This window comes from Neopelma chrysocephalum, unplaced genomic scaffold, assembly GCF_003984885.1.
Source record: "Neopelma chrysocephalum unplaced genomic scaffold, ASM398488v2 Primary Assembly neopelma1_95974, whole genome shotgun sequence".
Lineage (NCBI taxonomy): Eukaryota > Metazoa > Chordata > Aves > Passeriformes > Pipridae > Neopelma > Neopelma chrysocephalum.
In genome coordinates this window covers 1221-19446 of record NW_020924625.1, presented here as the reverse complement: position 1 = coordinate 19446, position 18226 = coordinate 1221, and the positions used below count along the sequence as shown (strand labels likewise).

At 52.7% G+C, this 18226-nt stretch overlaps 1 protein-coding gene across 1 annotated transcript; it reads right to left on the bottom strand.

The window, feature by feature from the left end:
• Nucleotides 1-15521: 15521 nt before the first annotated feature.
• LOC113981065 (gastrula zinc finger protein XlCGF7.1-like) lies at nucleotides 15522-16601 on the bottom strand. The gene is made up of 2 exons (XM_027708300.1): nucleotides 16550-16601; nucleotides 15522-16360 (listed from the first exon to the last, which is right to left on the bottom strand). Exons 1-2 carry the CDS (start codon nucleotides 16599-16601, stop codon nucleotides 15522-15524), a joined length of 891 nt encoding a protein of 296 aa, XP_027564101.1.
• Nucleotides 16602-18226: the final 1625 nt, after the last annotated feature.

Sequence of the window (18226 nt, the reverse complement as noted above, 5' to 3'; positions counted from 1 at the left end):
AATCCCATCAGACAGTGCCAACAGTGCCAGCTCTCATGCAAGCTGTCTGTGAGATCTGTGAGTTACCGGTGGCACCATGGGAATGGTTTTGGTGTTGAATGATGCTCAAACCAGCCTGGTTCACCCAACTCCAAACACACATCCGGCTTTTTGGAGTTGGATGGGACAGAGAAGCTGGTAACTGGCCTGTACATTTGTGAGGAGCAGATAGTCACTTCCTACTATAGAAGTCCAGTCCCCTTTCATACAGGGAGGTTCTTCTAACACAGCCCTTCTTGGGGTAGATGTGTGGAGATTCCTGCCTTGGGTGGGGATGCCCTCCAAGGACACTCCTCAAGGTTGAGCAAAAGAAATCTCCCCACGACTGTTGGTCTGGGTGAGTTACATCAGATCTTCACATAATAATTATTTCTTTTCGCTAGCTTTAATACAATTGTTTCAATAATTGCTTCAATATAGTGCACTATCCTATCTTATACTGTACTACTAGTAGGTTTTGTCCTTGTGTTGTGTAGTAAATAATTCTGATTAAGATCTTTTGTCTGATCATTTGTAAGAATAAATGATTCATTTTATATAAATATTCTCATTTGGCCAATCATTAAAAGCTGTGGGACAAAAGTGGTACAATCACACTTCTGTAATTCCTTAAATTTAATTTGTTGACAAACTCTGAGGTAAAGATTGGATCCCTTATTCCTTGAGGCTCCACAGTGCAACAATGGCTTCTTGATTCCGTGAGGTTGCACTGTTTCCCAGCGTTCTTTGGCTCCAGAAGGCCCTGCAGTGTGACAATGGCCCACTGATTCCATCATTTTCCCCAGGGTCACAATGGACCCTTGATTCCATGAGGTTCCCAGTGTCACAATGGTCCCTTTGACTCCAGAAGGCCTTGCAGAATCATAATGGCCCCTGGATTCTGTGAGGTTCCACAGTGTCACACTGGACCCTTGATTACTTGAGATTCTGCAATGTCCCGTTGGTTCCCTTTGGTTCCAAAAGGTTCTGTGATGTCACACTGGCCCCTTGATTCCCTGACATTCCACAAAGTCCTGGGGTCCTTTTGATTCCATGAGGTTCCGCAGTGTCCCATGTTCCCTTTGGTTCCAGGAGGCCCCAGTGTATTCCAATGGCCTCTGGATTCCACGAGATTCCACAGTGTCCTGGGGTTCCCTTGTATCCCCGAGTTTTGGCAGTGTCTGGGGTCCCTTTGTTCCCAGGAGGTTCCTTTGTTTCCATCAGGCCCTGCCACGTCCCAGATTCCCTTTGGTTCCATGAGGTTCTGCAGGGTCACAATGTCCCCTTGATTCCATCAGGTTCCACCATGTCCCAGGGTTCCTTTGGTTCCATGGGGTTCCACAGGGCCAAAACTCCCTGCTTCTTATCCTTCCAACATTTGTAGGCCCATTCTATCCCTGCCTGGGATGGAACACCATTGCGTTTCTGCAGGAATGGATCCATGGCCATCCTGCCACTGCGCCAATTGAATGCTGCAGAAACGTCACTGCAGGCCCGACACTGGATGCAGGAACAGTCTGGGAACTACAGGCCTGCTCCCATTCAGCAGAGCCAGTCGGGGTCACAAAGAGCACAAGTGATTGGCTGCAACCCCTGCAGTTCTCTGGCATTACTGGGGACAAATGCATGAACTCCCAGGAGCTCTGCAGAGCCCTGACAGTGCCACTGCAATCCCAAGCTGCATTGCCCGGGTCAACACTCAGCACAGCCAAGGCCACAACCCTTCCTGAAAGGTGTCCCTTCTGGGGAGGGCCAGGGCCACAAACCCCTCCATCTGTCCCTGCACATGTCGTGTCCAATTCTCATCCCCCACTTAGGGACAAAGTCAGGCTACATTGGGTGTTTAGCTTTGCATTTGCTTCACTTTTTTTGTGCTTCCAACACACACACACCCCAGTCTGGGCAGAGTCTGGCCCCCCAAAGAACACAAGACCTGACTATTTGTGGCTCCTGCTGCAGTGGCTGGAACTTGGGCCACAATCTGTGCCAGGAGCAGAGAGGTCCCTCCCCACAGAAACTTCTTGGCAATGGAGTTATTAGGAAAACAGGACAGGCTGTGGGGATCAGTTGTAGGGCACAGCCAGGGACATGTCTTGAGCATCCTCCTGTTTACCAGGACCAGTTTTTTCATTCCCTTTTCCCTCTGTTTTCTCATGCTTGTTCCTCCACAAACCGCTGTGATCCCACCCTTCCCCTTCCTTTGTTTCTTTCCCAGACATCCCATGACAAGTCTTCCTCAGTCCCCAAATGTACTTTCTTGTTGCCCATCATAAGTCTCAGACCCCGAGCATGAAAACCCCACCCACATTTGTGAGGTCGTCCTGGGAGGCTCTGCCATTGACCCCCTTGGTGAAGCCTTCACAGAGATATTTTGGAACTCTCTTTGAATTATTTTTTTACCTTTTGAGCTTAGAAGAGTTTCTCAAAAACATGGCAATTCATGTGTTAGATATGGCAATTCTTTGGAGAACGAGGTTGGGACTCAAAGAATCACAGAATGGTTGGAAGGGAGATAAAAAGTCATCTGGTCCAAGTCCCTGGACATGAACAGTGACATCTTTTACTAATTGAAGTTACTCACGTTCCCTGAGCTTGGACAAATGCAGGGATGGGACATTCACTTCTCTGGAAACCTGTTCCAGTTCTTGCCGCCCTCATTGTTAAATATTTCTCCCTGTTATCAATATAAGACTCCAGTCTTTCAGTTTAAAGCCATTGCCTCATATTCTGCCACTACAGGCCTTGGTAAAACGTATCTCTGTTTTTTCCTTAGACTATGAGCACCATGTGTTCATCTGCAAACACCTTGGAGAATACCCAGGGATCTCCCAAGAAAAGGTTTGGAGGCCTCAAGCCCATGACCACTCTGTAGGGACTAAGGAGCTCTGGGCTCTATGGTGTGGAGACTGAGGACAGCACAGGAGTAGCCAGAGAGGGCTTGAAGGGTGGTTTCAGAGATGAAGGATGCTTTTGTCATAGCAGGAAACAGCATGAAAAATAAAGAAATCATGCCAAGTTCAGCTGGAGAGGTCCAGACTGGAAACAAGGAGAAAGGAGTTTCACTCCAAGGGCAGTGCTGTGGTGCAACACATCACCCAGAAGGAGTCTGGATGAGCCCAAGGCTTTGTGTGTGCAGGAAGAGCCAGGGAGGACACAGAGATGTCAGTGCAGGAAGGTGCCAGCCAGGTGGGGCAGCCGGGGGGATGACGACAGCCTGCAGGGAAAGGGGCAGGGCATGGACACCGTAGGACAGCCTGGGCTGGAGAGGAGAGAGGGATGGGGAGAAGCTGAAAGGCCCTGACAGAGCCACCTTCTGCAGGCCTTTGGCCATGGTTGCTGTCTGTGCCCCTGATGCCAGGAGGAGACAAGTGGCCCTTGCAGCCCTGGGGCCTCATGGCCTCCTTGTCCCTGCTCAGCAGCCTGGCAGGTGCCACCCCATGGTCCTGCCCTTGGCATTGCACATGCCACATCCCAGTGCCCCAGGAAGAGCCCTGAGGAATGAGGCAGGGACAGGATCTGCCTTCCCAGGGGCTCGGGGTCAGGCCTTGGTCCATTGGATGAAGGAAACAAGTCAATGTTTATTCAGCATTAGAGCCACCTTTCCCTTGCTTGTCCATCCTTGTCATCACTGTCTGCAGTTCTCTGCTCTAACTGGAACCTGGGGACACGTTCTCAGTTGTGTCCCTCAGTGAGACTCATTAGCACTACAAGAAACTTTAGTGTTTCAATCTCACTTTGACTTCTTGAAAAGTTGTTTGAACTTACTCTCAGGGACTGAGTCTCATGTAAACAACATCAACACCCCCCCGAGGGTCATGAAATGTCTGGGGCTGTTGCTGTGCTGCTGAGCTGGGCCGGGCTCCTGGCACACAGGGAGCTCCTGGCAAACAAGAAGAGCTTCAAAGAGACAGCTCTGCTGGTGAGTAGCTCCTCTGCACAGCCCAGCAGGGCTGAGGGCACTGCCAGGGCAGCTCAGGGACACCAGCAGGGCACAGACAGAACTTCCAGGGACTCAGCACTGGCAGGATGGCTGAGAGTTCCCTGCAGGAGGAATCTTGGCAGGGCTGCACATGGTGAGTCTGTGGTTGCAGGGCAGTGCAGGGGCAGCTCCTGGAGGCATCTCCTAAAGCTGGCCCAGCCCCAGCTGATGGGATGGGTGAGCAGGGGGCTGTTTTGGGGCACTTTGGCAGAGCTGTGAAGCCAGGAGTGCATCCAGGGGTGCCCAGGGCTGTGGGGAAGAGCAGGGTCCTGCAGCCCAGGACGCTATGCTCGGCAGGGACTCTGCTGCCTGCCAGGGGCAGCTCTCAGCCGGCCCGGGGAGCTGCTCCGAGGGCTGAGGGAGAAGGGCTGTGGGCAAGGAGCAAACCTGACAGCTGAGGGAGGATCTTTTCCATGTCTCGGTGTTGCAGGGTCACACCTGCTCACAGCTCCAGAACACTACACCATATTGAATGGAGAACTTTTTGCAAAGCTCAGAAAAGGCAAGGGCTACAGGAAAGGAGTGAGTCCTGATGTGTTTCCTGCTTAGGCATTGTAGCAGAGACATTGTTCTCTCAGTTCAGGAGGCTGCACTGAAATTCCAACCCTTTTCCTCTCAGAGATGAATATTTCAGGCAGGATCAGAAATGAGGACAGGATCCTGGGCAGTGCTGAGCCTTCCCTTGGTGGTGGGCACTCTCCTGTCCCAGCCCTTGGCTTCTCTGTGGGAGGGCTCCAGTCCTGCTCTGTCCAGCACAGCTGCACCTCTGGGCTGGCACAGGGGACACTTCACAGAGCTGCCCTTTCAAGCAGCGCTGCCCTGCTCTCAGCACAGATCTTGGTGGGGTTTTAAAGATGAATCTGAGTGTGAAGTCATCTTCAAGGCAGCCCAAGGGAAAGTGCAGGGCAGATGGGAAACAGACTGAGAGGTGTTGCAGCTCTTGTGGCTCTGCAATAAGCAAGGGAGAGCTCAGCCCTTCTGCCTGTCCTGTCTCAACACTCTTCAGATTTGTCATCAGAAAAATTTTCCCCTAAAAAACACAGCACAAGTGTTATGATTGTAACCAAAAAATCCAGTCAAAATTGTTTTGAGGATACACTGTGTCTCTCTTCTGCAGCCCAAATTGCTCCAAGACAACAGTACAGGAATTGAACTTTTCCATCAAAGCTGGGTTCCATGTGACATCCCCTGTGATCATGAGAGCTGTCCCAAACCAGCTCCACATCTGCACTGCAGCAGAGCAAAGCTGAGTCCTTGGCAGCACATAGGCAGAGCTCCTGCTCCTCACAGCACCCTCAGAGAGCACAAACCAGAGAAAAGAAATGCCTTGACTTGGAGGGGACTTCCCTGAAAACTGCATTGGCCTTGCTGAGAAGGGCCTGTCTTAACTGTTCCCTGTGTTTTCCTTTTCTGAAGAGACCTGTCCTAAGAATCAGCAAATGCCCAACAGCAGCTCCATGGCCCAGTTCCTCCTCCTGGCATTGGCAGACAGGCGGGAGCTGCAGCTCCTGCACTTCTGGCTCTTCCTGGGCATCTGCCTGGCTGCCCTCCTGGGCAACAGCCTCATCCTCAGCGCCGTAGTCTGCGACCACCACCTGCACACCCCCATGGGCTTCTTCCTGCTCAACCTCTCCCTCACAGACCTGGGCTGCATCTGCACCACTGTCCCCAAAGCCATGCACAGTTCCCTCTGGAACACCACAACCATCTCCTACATGGGATGTGCTGTACAGCTCTTTTTCTTTTATTTTTCATCTCAGTAGAATATTCCCTCCTCACCATCATGTGCTACGACCGGTACATTGCCATCTGCAAACCCCTGCACTACGGGACCCTCCTGGGCAGCAGAGCTTGTGCCCACATGGCAGCAGCTGCCTGGGCCACTGGGTTTCTCAATGCTCTGCTGCACACAGCCAATACATTTTCCCTGCCCCTGTGCCAGGGCAATGCCCTGGGCCAGTTCTTCTGTGAAATCCCACACATCCTCAAGCTGTCCTGCTCACACTCAGGCTACCTCAGGGAAATTGGGTTTCTTATGCTTAGTGCCTGTTTCGTGTTTGGTTGTTTTGTTTTCATTGTTTTCTCCTATGTGCAGATCTTCAGGGATGTGCTGAGGATCCCCTCTGAGCAGGGACGGCACAAAGCCTTTTCCACGTGCCTCCCTCACCTGGCTGTGGTCTCAGTCTTGTCAGCACTGGTATTTTTTCTCAACTGAAACCTCCCTCCATCTCCTCCCCATCCATGGATCTGGTGGTGTCAGTTCTGTACTCAGTGGTTCCTCCATCACTGAACCCCCTCATCTACAGCCTGAGGAACCAGGAGCTCAAGGATGCCATAAGGAAAATGATGACTTGATGTTTTTCACGAGCAATAAAGTGCCTCTTTTCTTCTGCAGAACACTCATTGTGTAACACTTTACTGGCCCAGCCTGCCTTCTAAACCTTTTGAGAGTGGTGGTGGGGGGCGTTTCCTACATTTTTTTTTTACTCTTTTGATATTGTTAACACAGAAATTTATTCTTCATCTCTTACCTAATTCGCTCTCTACCTCTTTCTTTTGACCCACAATTGTGGAAATGAGGAATCACTCTCTGTGCATTGGAACAAAATAAAAGTTTCTGCAGCAACTTCTTTGTCAAACATCCTTCCTTTGTTATTCTTTACATGAGGAATCACAATCTTTGAGTATAATAAAGGACTTGAATTCTTTTTTTGTGATTCTGCCTCCAAGAACTTCCCTGAAGCTGGAGGGCAGTGCCTGTGTGCAGAGGACAAGGGGTAAAGAGTCCTGGTACAGGAGCACTGCCAGGGAGAAGCAGCTCTTGGGCTTTTCAGAGATGCTCTTTTTCCACTGCCTCCCTCTCCTTTCTGCTCCTTGCCCAAGGCCTGAGTACTCTGGCAGCTCAGTCCCTGCTGTGTGTCAGTCCTGTGACCATGGGCAGGGACAGGCCCTGGGCACTGCTGGGACAGAGCTGGGCTCCTTAACATCATTTCCATCACGAAAGGGGATCCCCCTCAGCAGTTCCTGAAGACTTTGTTCTTTTTGAAAGGTTGGTGTAAAGAACAAGGCCAAGGAATAAACTCTCCAAAGTCTCATTGCTTTGCTTGTTTCCCCATTCAGTCCCTGCAGTGAGAGAAGTGACTCACTGTGGTACTTGAGGGACTGAGGGCTGGTTCAGATGTTCTGTGCTGGTGGTCAGTGGCAAATGGTCTCCAAGTCACCTGCCTGGGGCTCTGCAGCTTGTGAGGGCTCTGATGGCAGGTGAGGACTTGTCTGTAGGAAATCAGGAAGTGCAGGAGAGCACAGAGGATCTGCAGGGACAGCCTGTCCCATACAGTCAGCAGTGAATGGAGGCCTGGAGCAAAATCCTGCCCAGGGTGGAGTCAATCAGAGATCAAGTACTAAATCTTGCAGTGAAGTGGCAAACAGAGCTCTGCAAGCCCAGGGGACACAGCAGGTACAGGGAAAACTCTTGCAAGTGACTTCTCTAGCCCTCAGTGAACTTCCACAGGTCAATTAAGAGCAGTCCCCAAAGCCATGTCCCAGCTCTGGAACAAGGCAGGGCCCCTCTGAGCCCCCTCCATGGCCACACAGGAGCGTCTGTGGGAGGTGGTCAGTGGCAGGGAGCACCATCAGCTGGCTCTGCCTCCCAGCTGGAGCAGCACAGCCCAACAGAGTCCCCCATGGCCCCGGGCCACACAGCCCCCCTGCTCTGCAGAGCAGCCCCCCCAGCTCAGGGGCTGTGGGGAGCATGGGTAGGGGGTGCAGGAAGGGCTGCTCAGGCCAGCACAGACGTGTTCCCCTGGGGAAAGGCTCTGTGGGGAGATGGGATGTGCAGGAGAAGAGCAGGACACCCTGTGTGAGCAGAGGGGCCATGGAAAGAGGTTGCCCTGTCCCTGGGGAAAAGAGGGGGCAAAGCAAAATCTGGGAAACTCTCTGGTCTGAGATCAGTTGTGCTGCCCAAGAACACGCTGACTCCAGAGGTGTCCAAGTGGGGCAGAGCCGGCGACTCCGGTCCGTGTGGTGGCGGGGGGGAGGCAGCGGCTCTGCTTGATTCCATGGAGTTCTGGGGAGGCACAGTGGCCCCTTGGTTCCATGAGGCTCTGAGATGTCTCAGGGTTCCTTTTTTTCCATGAGGCCCTGGAGTGTCCCAGTGGCCCCTTGAGTCAATGAGGTTCCTCAGGGTCAGAATGGTCCCTTGGTTCCATGAGCTCCAAAAGGTCTCAGGGTTCCTTTTCTTCCATGAGACCCCACATGTCAAAATGGCCTCTTTGTTCCACCAGATTTCAGTGTCCCTGTGCTCCTTTGTTTCCATGGAGCTCTGCAGTGCCACAACGGCCGTTTTGTTCCATGAGCTTCCAAAATGTCTCAGGGTTCCTTTTGTTCCATGAGGCCCTGCATGTCCCTTGGTTCCACGAGATTCCACAATTTCCCTGTGTTCTTTTGGATCCATAAGGCCATGCAATGGTACAACTGCTCCTTGATTCCATGAAGTCCCACAGTGTCCCTGCTGTTGTCCAGTATCACAATGGCTTCTTGATTCCACGAAATTCCACTGTGACCCAGGGTTTCTTTGTTTCCAAGAGGCCCTGCAGTGCCACAAGGGCCTCCTGATTCCATGTGTTTCTGCAGTGTCACAATGGCCCCTTTATTTCATGAGATTGCGCACTGGCCCTGGGTTCCTTTGGCTCCATGGGGCCCTGGAGCGTCCCAGTGGTCTCTTGATTCCAAGGGTTTCCCCAGTGTCACAATGGCCCCGTAATTCCACAAGGTTCTGCAGTTTCACAGTGGCTCCTTGCTTCCATGAGGTTGCACAGCATCATCACACAGCTGAGCCCATCCTGATGAAAGTTCTGAGGTTAGGAGGAACTGGGACAAAAGGGATAAGATAATTGGGGAAGGAAAGAGGGGCTTGGCCAACAGAGAGGAAAGATTTTGATGAGGTAAAACCAGGTTCAGGTAATGCTGAAGGTGCTGAAACACTGACTGTGCAAACACTCCTGTTAGGCCTTTACTCTCTTTGTAACCTCAAGCCCCAACAGTACTCAAAAGTGCTGCCCCTCCCATTGAAAGGAATCCACTGCTCTAATTCCAGGCCAGAAAAAGCCCAAACCCAGAACTCCACACTCTTATTTGTCCTCCAATGCCCACCCCATTCCCAAACCTGTATTACCAGTATGAAAAGACAAGCTTTAATCCTGACACAGCCCAAAAAGCCTTCTGCTAATCATGAACTGCCAGCAGAACAACAAACCTCCCAAAGTTCTGCCTAATCCCCACCCTGAGCTCGAAACCCCGAGCCCTGACCATTAACCACCCCCACAGGCCTTGGGAGCAGGGCAAGGACCTGCAGGGCCCAGAGCAGGCCCAGGGGGTTAGCAGAGGAATGGGAGGTGACCTGTACCTGCTCAGCTCTGCAGTGACCCCCAGGAGAAGGGCCTGGGCTCTGGGAGGGATGTCCTGTGGCACAGGGGCTCAGGATCCAGGTTAATAAGGCCAAGTGCACATGGCAACAGCCAGAGCTGGTGCAGAGACATCAGGGAGGGTCTAGAAATGCTGCTGGGAGGGGGGTGGGAAAGCAGGAGGGGTGTGTGCAGCCTGCAAGGCCAGAGCAGCAGCAGGGCCAGGGCAGGACAGCCTGCAGGAGAGATGGTCAAGGTCTCTGGCAGGGCTGCAAGGCCCAAAGGCACCCAGGCCTTTGTCCCCTTGGCTCTGGCAGCTGCCTCTGCCACTCAGGTCACCACAAGCAACTTTCTGTGCAGGTTCTGCACTTGGTTTCTGCCTCGCCCCTCCCTCAGGAGCCTGGCAGGGGTTGCCCAGTTTTGGGCCTCTGTTGTTCCTCCCCCTCCCATCCCACTGCCCCCCAAACAGCCCTGAGCCAGCCGGGAGGGACAGGATCTGCTGGGCCAGGGCCTGGGGCTCAGGCCTTGGCCTTTCTGCTCCACAAAACCAAGCCAGGCTTTGCTCAGCATTGCAGGGACCTGCCCAGAGCCTTTGTCTGCCTGCACTCCTGGCCTCCAAGGATCTGCTCCAAGGAGTCCCTGGGGAGGCTTTGTCAGTGCCTGCCCTCAGTGGGGCCCAGCAATGCTTCAAGGGACTTGCAGTTTGGCTTCTGACTTCTTCAGCAGCTGCTTCAATCTTCTCTCAGAACCTCAGGATCATGGGCTGGGCTGCAAACACACACCGTTGGGCTCATTAAAATGCAGAAATCCCTCAGGATCTCTTTGTCTTCCTTTAATTGTCTTCAAGGCAATTTCAAAACAAGTCTTCCAAGTTTGTACTTTTTTTCTTTTAATTCAATGATGGATATTTTTTAGTTGAGAGAAGAGGTGACAGAGGTGTTCTCCAAGTGATCTTGATGCACAGTGTCTCCTCAGGAGATCCACACTGACCCTGGATGATCATCCTTGCTCCTCACCCCCCAGCCTCACCAGTTCTGACATGGTCCATCTTGGATTGACAGTTGATGCAACTCCAAACACACCGTGGGACCCATTAAAACATAGAAAAACAAATTATTTTTCATTATTTAATTATCTTCAACTCTTCAAGATATCAACAACTAATTAGAGTTCTTTTGTAGTTTAGCTAAGGAGGAAGATTTTAAAGTGGAAGTCATGAAAAATATATTTTTTGATGAAAGGGAATGATTTACACAGAGCCTTGTGGTGCAAGAAGGTCAGGGCGCAAAGGATTTGGACACAAAAATAAAGGGGGCAAAAGAGATTACTAGCATTTAATTATTGGCCAGTTTAACAGTTATCAAGGACTCAATAGCATTTGCTACAATTTTAACAGTGACTGAATTATAGATTCACAATAACAACATTCCCACAACAGTCAATTCACACCCACACCCAGGCAGTGATGTGTGGACACATCAATAGCTGGGTGTGGAAAGGTCCCTCTCCAAAATTCTCCTTGTTGTCAGGGAAACACTCCCCCAAATCCCTTTGTGTTTCCCAACAGACAAGGATCACAGGGCCTCCCTCAGCACTGCTGGTTGTGGGCTCACAAGGTGACTGGCTTGAGTTATCTGCTGAATTTCCATCCTGGTGTCAGGAATGACTGGAGTTTCCAAAATATTTGGGAATGATATCCAAACTCTTCCATTTGGGTTACGATTCAGGTAGGGAATTTTCCAAGGTTTTCATGGGATGACTGATTATCCTGTGTTCTTCAGCTCTTACACTCATCCCAGGTCAGCTGGATGGTTTATTGACAATGTGTCCCGAGGGGTGGCACCTCCGATGCCATAGAAACCCCTCCCCCTGGATTAGGAAACATTTGGAATTCGCGAGGTGTTCCAGTGGAGCATGAAAATGAACAGCAATTTTCCTAAAGCAAAGAACCAAGCAGAACAAAGCAAGGCCCCAGCAGTTGCAGAGCAAAGGTCCCCCCACCCCTCTGTCCCCTGTGGCCGCTGAGGCGGCAGCGCAGACCCGAGGCGGTGCCAGGTCCCGGTGCAGCCGGGGCAGAGCGGCGGCTGCGCGAGCGGCAACCCCAGCGGTGAGTGCGGCAGCCCCGTGGCAGCGGCGGCTCCGGGCACAGACGCCGGCGGCATCCGCTGTGGCGGCGGAGCAGCGACTCCGAGGTGCTGCAGGAGCGCTGGCTCTGCTTCCAGGCGCCGGCAGTGTTGGGAAGCCGGTGCCGGGCGGCTGCAGGGCAGCGCAGGCCAAAAGCGGCAGCGGCGGCAGCCTCGTGGCAGCGGCGGCTCCGGGCAGACGGCCCCGCTCCAGCGCTGCCGCCTCAGCGGCGCTCAGGGGACGGCGCGGCGGCTCCGGGGGCAGCGGCCGGGGACTCCCTCTCGGGGCAGCCCTGGGCACCAAAGAGGACCAGGGCCCGGCGTGTTCTCAACTTGGTTCTCTGCAGTTCTCCCGGCATCTGAGCACAGGATGGGATGGGGAAATTGAGCTCAGCCAGAACAGGAGCTCATGGAACCAAGTGGCCATTGGGACACTGCAGGGCCTCCTGGAACCAAGGGGCCGGTGGGACACTGGGGAGCCTCTTGGAGCCAAGGGAACCTTGGGGTATTTTGGAACATCATGAAATCATGGAGCCATTGGGACATTGCAGGGCCTTGAGGACATAGTGGAAACTCATGAAATCATCAGGGCCATTGTGACACTCCAGAACCTCATGGAACCAAGGGTCCATTATGACACTGAGAGGCCTCATGGAACCAAAGGAACCCTGAGAGTTTTTGGAACCTCAAAGAATCAAGGGGCCATTTCTGGCAGGATGCTCTGCTCTGATAATACCTAAACAATGGTCAGAGAATGCAAACAATGCAAGGTCTCTGTGGTGAGTTACTGCTGGTGTCAAGGTGCTGTTTTTAATGGTGAATTCTGCTAAACCCAAAATGCTTCATGAAACTTCAAACATACATCCTGCTTTTTGAAGCAGGATTTGACAGATAAGCTGCTGCCTGGCCTGGAAATATGTCTGGCTGTCAAACCCTTTATAACTGTAAAAGCCCCGTCCAACTTTCATGTGGCAGATTCTTCCACAGACTTCCTTGAAGTGTGTGGAGCTTCTGCCATGAAGCAGGGACAGCTCTTCATGGTCACTGCCCAGGGCTTAAGTGAAAGAGAGAGAACTACCCCGTCCTCGTGGGGTGAGTTACCTCAATCTGTGCTTCAGGATTGTTTCTTTTTGCTGGCTTTGAGACAATTGCTTCCCTACCTGAACTGCAGCCCAAATGGAACAGTTTGGATACAATTCCCAAATATTTTGAAAACTCCAGTCATTACTGACACGAGGATAAAAATTCAGCAGATAACTAAAGCCAGTCACCTTGTGAGCCCACAACCTGCTGTATGGACTTCCCCGGTCCTGAGGTCAGTGGGACAGGCCAGGAGTTGCCCAGATCCTCCTTTTGGCCCTTCCTGTGGATGGGCATCTCATTTGCTTGTTGCCAGTCAGCTGGGACTTGTGCAGTTCTGCAGCACTGCTGGGGAATGAGTGAGAGTGGCTTGGCCAGCTCTTTCTCCAGCTCCCTCAGGACTCTTGGGTGCATCCCATGTGGGGCCAGGCACTTGTGGGGGTCTCATTGGCAGAGCAGGTCACTGACCATTTCCTCCTGCATTGTGGGGGCTTCACTCAGCTCCCCATCACCAGCTTCCAGCCAAAGCCTGCCTGCCAGGTGTCCAAGGGGTCAGTTCTGCTGCCCCCTCCTTCCTTCCCCCACAATGGAAAACTCCCTCATTTTGGGTCCCTGTGCCCCAGACGGCTCCGACCACCACCTCCCCCACCAGTCCCACAATCATGGAATGCTTTGGCTTAGGAGGGGTCTTAAAGAGCATCTCAGCACCCTCAGAGTCAAGAATTCCTTCCTACTATCTCCTGGAACCCTTCGCTCTATCCGTGTGAAGCCACTGCCCCTTGTCCTGTCCCTCCAGGCCCTTGTCCAAAGTCTCTCTTCATCTTTCTTGTTGACTCCCTTCAGGCACTGGAAGGCCACAATTAGGTCACCCCAAAGCCTTCTCTTCTCCAGCCTCAACAATCCAAGTTTTCTCAGCCCTGAGATATTTCTGAACCTCCCAGAATCCAGGGGCCATTGTGACCCTGCAGAACCTCCTGGATTCAAGTGGTCCTTGTGAAACTGCAGGCTCTCCTGGAACCCAAGGATTCCTGGAACACTGCAGAGCTGACGGAACCAAGGGGCCACTGTCCCACTGCAGCTACATAGGAAAAACAAGGGACCCTGGGACAATGGGAAATCTCCGAGAATCCAAAGGGCATTTGGGGACTGCAGGGCCTCATGGAACTAAAGGAAACTTTGGAGACTGTGGAAGCTCATGGAATCCAGGGGCCATTGTGACACTGTGGAAACTCCCGGAAGCAAAGGAACCCTGAGAATTTTTTTGAGAACAAGTTAAGGTAGCAGCAGCTGCTCTCAGTTAATCAGGATCAACAAGGAGTGTTTTGGCCTTGACTGGTGTTTTCCATCAAGAGAGTGCTGTTTGCCAAAGTGGAAAACACTTGGAATGCTCTGTATGGTAGCCTGTGTTTTTCTCTGGTGGCTGAACACAGCCAGCACATGAGGGGAGAGGAATGTGTGGGATCAGGGCACTGCTTTGGGGCCATGCTGGGAATTCTGGTGGACTAAAAGACAAACCCCAGGCGCTGTTTCCAAAGGAACCCCAATGAAAGGGGGACGCCGGAAAGATGGGCGGACAAGTCCCGCAATGGTACTCTGTGTGTGCAGCCTCATTTTCTCCTTCAGCACCTACAGGAGAGGGGGCAAAAAGTGGGGGTTGGGAGCCCAAAACAGTTTGCGGGGGAAACTGGGGATTGAGGGAACAATGGGAAAGTGGGAGGAACAGGGAGAAGGGTGGAAAAGAGGGGGTGGACTGGTGGGTCTGACAGTCCCATGGGGGCTTTGGGCACAGGCAGGTTGGCAAATGGGGGGTGGCCCCCCTGAGCTCCCAACTTACTGTGGGGTGCTGGGGGCTGCTGGATCCAATCTCAGCCTTGGATTATGACAACAGTTTCAGTTTAGAGCAATTACAGAGGTGTCATTGAAACACTTTTGTCCCCCAGCTTTTTATGATGGCAAATCAGATCTATTGATAGAAATGAGTTATTTAGGGTTACAAATGATCAGACAAAAGATCTTTATCAGAATTATTTATTGTACAGTATACACACTAAAACTACCAGGAGTGTTGCAGGATTCAAATTGTATGAACAATTTCTATTGCATTTCTGTAGGCCTTGCTTGACATGACTAGAAGCTGTAAGCTGTAATGTTTATGCTTATAGACTGTGTGAAAATATGCAATGTTTATACTTGTTAGCTGTGTGTCTAATTATAAGGTTTGAGAACATAGTATGTTTATAGTAAGAAAGCCTTGAGAAACTAGAGATAAGGGTGCACCTGCAAATTTCAGAAAGTTCCTAATTATGAAGGCCTCTACATGCCAAGTATGACTTCAGATCGCATGGACAGAACATCAGGTCCAATGAACTGGAGACATGAGACGCGTGTACAGACTGAGCTATCCAATCACCTTGTTGTAAGCATGTGCCCAAAACAAACTAAACTGTATAAAAGTTGACTTAATTAAATAATAAATTGAACATATGGCTGACCACATTGGCCTGTATGCCTTATGTTTATGCCCCTCCATCAATACAGGAGTACAGGATAAGATAGGACAGTGCTCTGCACTAAAGCAATTGTTGAAGCAATTCTACTGAAGCTGGCACAAAAGCAATAATTCTTAAGTAGAGATGGATGAAACTCCCCCAGACCAACGCTCGTGGGGAGATCTCTGCTCTCAACCTCCAGCAGTGATCTTGGGGGGTCCCCAGCCAAGGCAGTAATCTCCACACACCCCCCAGGAAGGGTTCTGTTGGAAGAAGCTGCCCCTGGGAAAGGGGACTGGCCCTTTCTGGTAGAAAGGGATGGACTGACAGTCACTGGACTCCAGGGGTTGCCTCACCATCAGGGGCTTCATTCGGGGTGGAAGCAGCGGCCGAAGCTCTTCCCACAGTCGGGGCACTGGTAGGGCTTCTCTTACCGGTGGGTCCGTTGGTGTGAGGTCAAATTAGCCCTCTGGGCGAAGCTCTTCCCACACTCCCCACACTTGTAGGGCCTCTCCCCAGTGTGGATGCGCTGGTGGATGATAAGGGTGAAGTTCCGGCTGAAGCCCTTCCCGCAGCCGGTGCAGCGGAAGGGCCGCTCATCCGTGTGTGTCTGCTCATGTCTGATGAGAGTTGAGCTGCGCTGAAACCTCTTCCCGCATTCGAAGCATTTGTAGGGCCGTTCTCCAGTGTGGCTGAGCTGGTGGTTGCGGAGGCTGGACCGTTCACTGAAGCTCATCCCACATTCCCCACACGTGTAGAGCCGTTCCCCAGTGTGGATGCGTTGGTGGGTGTGGAGGCTGGAGCTGTCAGTGAAGCTCTTCCCACATTCCCCACATGTGTAGGGCCGTTCTCCAGTGTGGATGTGCTGGTGTCGGATCAGGCTGGAGCTGTCACTGAAGCTCTTCCCACATTGTCCACATGGGTAGGGGTGTTCCCCAGTGTGGATGTGCTGGTGTCGGAGCAGGTGGGAGCTCTTCTTGAAGCTCTTCCCACATTCCAAGCACCTGAAGGGCTTCTCCCGGCTGGGAAGCTGCTCAGGGACCACCAGGTCAGAGCTCTGCCTCAAGCTCCGGCCGCCTTCCCGGCACAGGCTGGCTCTTTCCTCCTCAGAGCACCCTGGGCTGGCTTTGGAGCCCCTCCTCCAGGGGGATCTCTGGGCCTTTTCCTCCCCGCTGCCTTCCTGCGCCATGGAGCCCTTCAAAACGGCCTCTCCCACCAGCTTCTGCTGGGGGGATTTGTCCTCCGGGCTCTCCGTCCTCCGCTCGGGGCCTTGGGTAGGAAGCAAGAAGGACAGGGAGGGGATTTGCCTCTGGCCAAGAGGGAAGGCCAAGGACATCCCCCCAACTCCGGCCCCGGCAGGACGGCGGCGGCAGCGGGGTTGTCCTGCAGCCGGGGGCCATGCTCGGCTGCCAGAGCCAGCAAAAGACCAAAACAAAGGGGCACTGACTTCCTCCTCACCTGCCTGGGGGGCCCAAGGCATCTTCCTCTTCCTCGCAGCCCCCTCCTCCATCCGCCCAAGCTTTGGGAAGAACAAATCCTGATGAGGGGGAAAACAAGGGCTGAGTGTGTTGGTTTGGAGGTTCCTCCTGCCCAAGTCCATCTCTGGAGCTCACTGGGCATCCTGTGTCCATAAAAACCTCCAAAACACCAAGATTCAGCCCAGAAAAACCAAAACCACCCAGATTCAAGGAAAAAACCTCTAAGAAATAGCGAGATTAACCCCCCCCACAAACTGCAAAAAGTTAAAATTTAGCCAGAAAATACTCCAAATTATGAAGATTCAGCCCAAAAAAACGGTGTTTAATTGGGAGGATGAGGGGAGTGAGGTCATTTCATGAGCACTTGATTGAGTTGCTGTATATTAATCAAAAGTTGTATTAATGTAGTCTCACTTAAAACTCTCCAGGGCTGTTCCTCAAGGTTCTCTGGCCCCCTGCCAGTCCGGGGCTGTTTCTCCAAACCACCAAACCAAGTGTGCCAAACGCCCTGGTTGGTCAGTGCCGGCTGGGGGAGCGGGCACTCGCTGAGGGGATGAGAAAAGTTCACCCGGGGCTGGGCTGAAAGAGGCTTCAGCACCACTTCTGATGGCCCAGGGGCAGCATCTGGCTTCCCCCACACAGAGAGATAGCACTTGTTCCTCTGCAAGTCAAGGGCAGGAGGGTGACTCCTGCTGCATGGATGGAATGGCAGAGGATCCCTTGGGTCCCCAGGCTGGATCAGCACTCAGGGATACAAACTGCCCTCGGGCTCAGGATGCAGCTGCCAGCACAGATTTCCCTGCAAAGTCTGCACTGAGTCAAGCTCTGCAGATGAGATTGTGCCCCATGGATGGGATTGCAGAGGGGCCCTCAGGTCCCCAGCACCAATCAGCAACCAGGAATAGACACAAAAGGCCCCCACAAAGATTTCAGGGGGAGTGTCCTGTAGGGAGGGGACAGTGTCACCCCACCAAGGCAAGGCTGGCAAGTGGGAGGCTGCTCCAGGGGTCTGCAAGAGGCCTCGTGCTCTGCTCGGCCCCAGCACTGGCTGGTACCAACACCCCCGGCTGCCCCCGGCCCTGGGCAGCTCTGCTGCCACAGGCTGTGCCCTCACCGTGGCCCTGCAATGGCCCTGCCTGTCCCTCACCCCTGTCCCTGTCCCTTGGCTCTCCCAGAACTTAGCCTGCTTTGCTACCACCACACATTTACAGACTAACCTTGGAGATATATATGGACAGACATCTCTATCACCCTGGGGATAGAGCCTCAAGCATGTGCTGCCATAGGAATGGGAATCAGAGAATCACAGAATCAGCCACGTTGGAAAAGACCTCCGAGATCATCAAGTCCAACCCTTGATCCAACCCCACCGTGCTTCCCAGACCATGGCACTGAGGCCACATCCACTCTCACCTTCAACACCTCCAGGGACGCTGACTCCACCCCCTCCCTGCCCAGCCCATTCCAAGGCCTGATTACTCTCTCAGGAAAAAATTGCTTCCTAATATCCAACCTAAACCTCCCCTGGCACAGCTCAAGACCCAGCCCTCTTGTCCTACTGCTGCTTCCTGGCACAAGAGCCCCACCCCCACCTGGCTACAACCTCCTGGCAGGGACTTGCAGAGAGTCAGGAGGTCTCCCCTGAGCCTCCTCTTCT

Coding starts and splice junctions, on each gene's coding strand:
- LOC113981065 (XM_027708300.1), bottom strand. CDS start 16,601: ATGGAGGAGGGGGCTGCGAGGAAGAGGAAGATGCCTTGGGCCCCCCAG. Junction 16,361..16,549: donor GCCTTGGGCCCCCCAGGCAG/GTGAGGAGGAAG, acceptor TTCCTACCCAAG/GCCCCGAGCGGAGGACGGAG.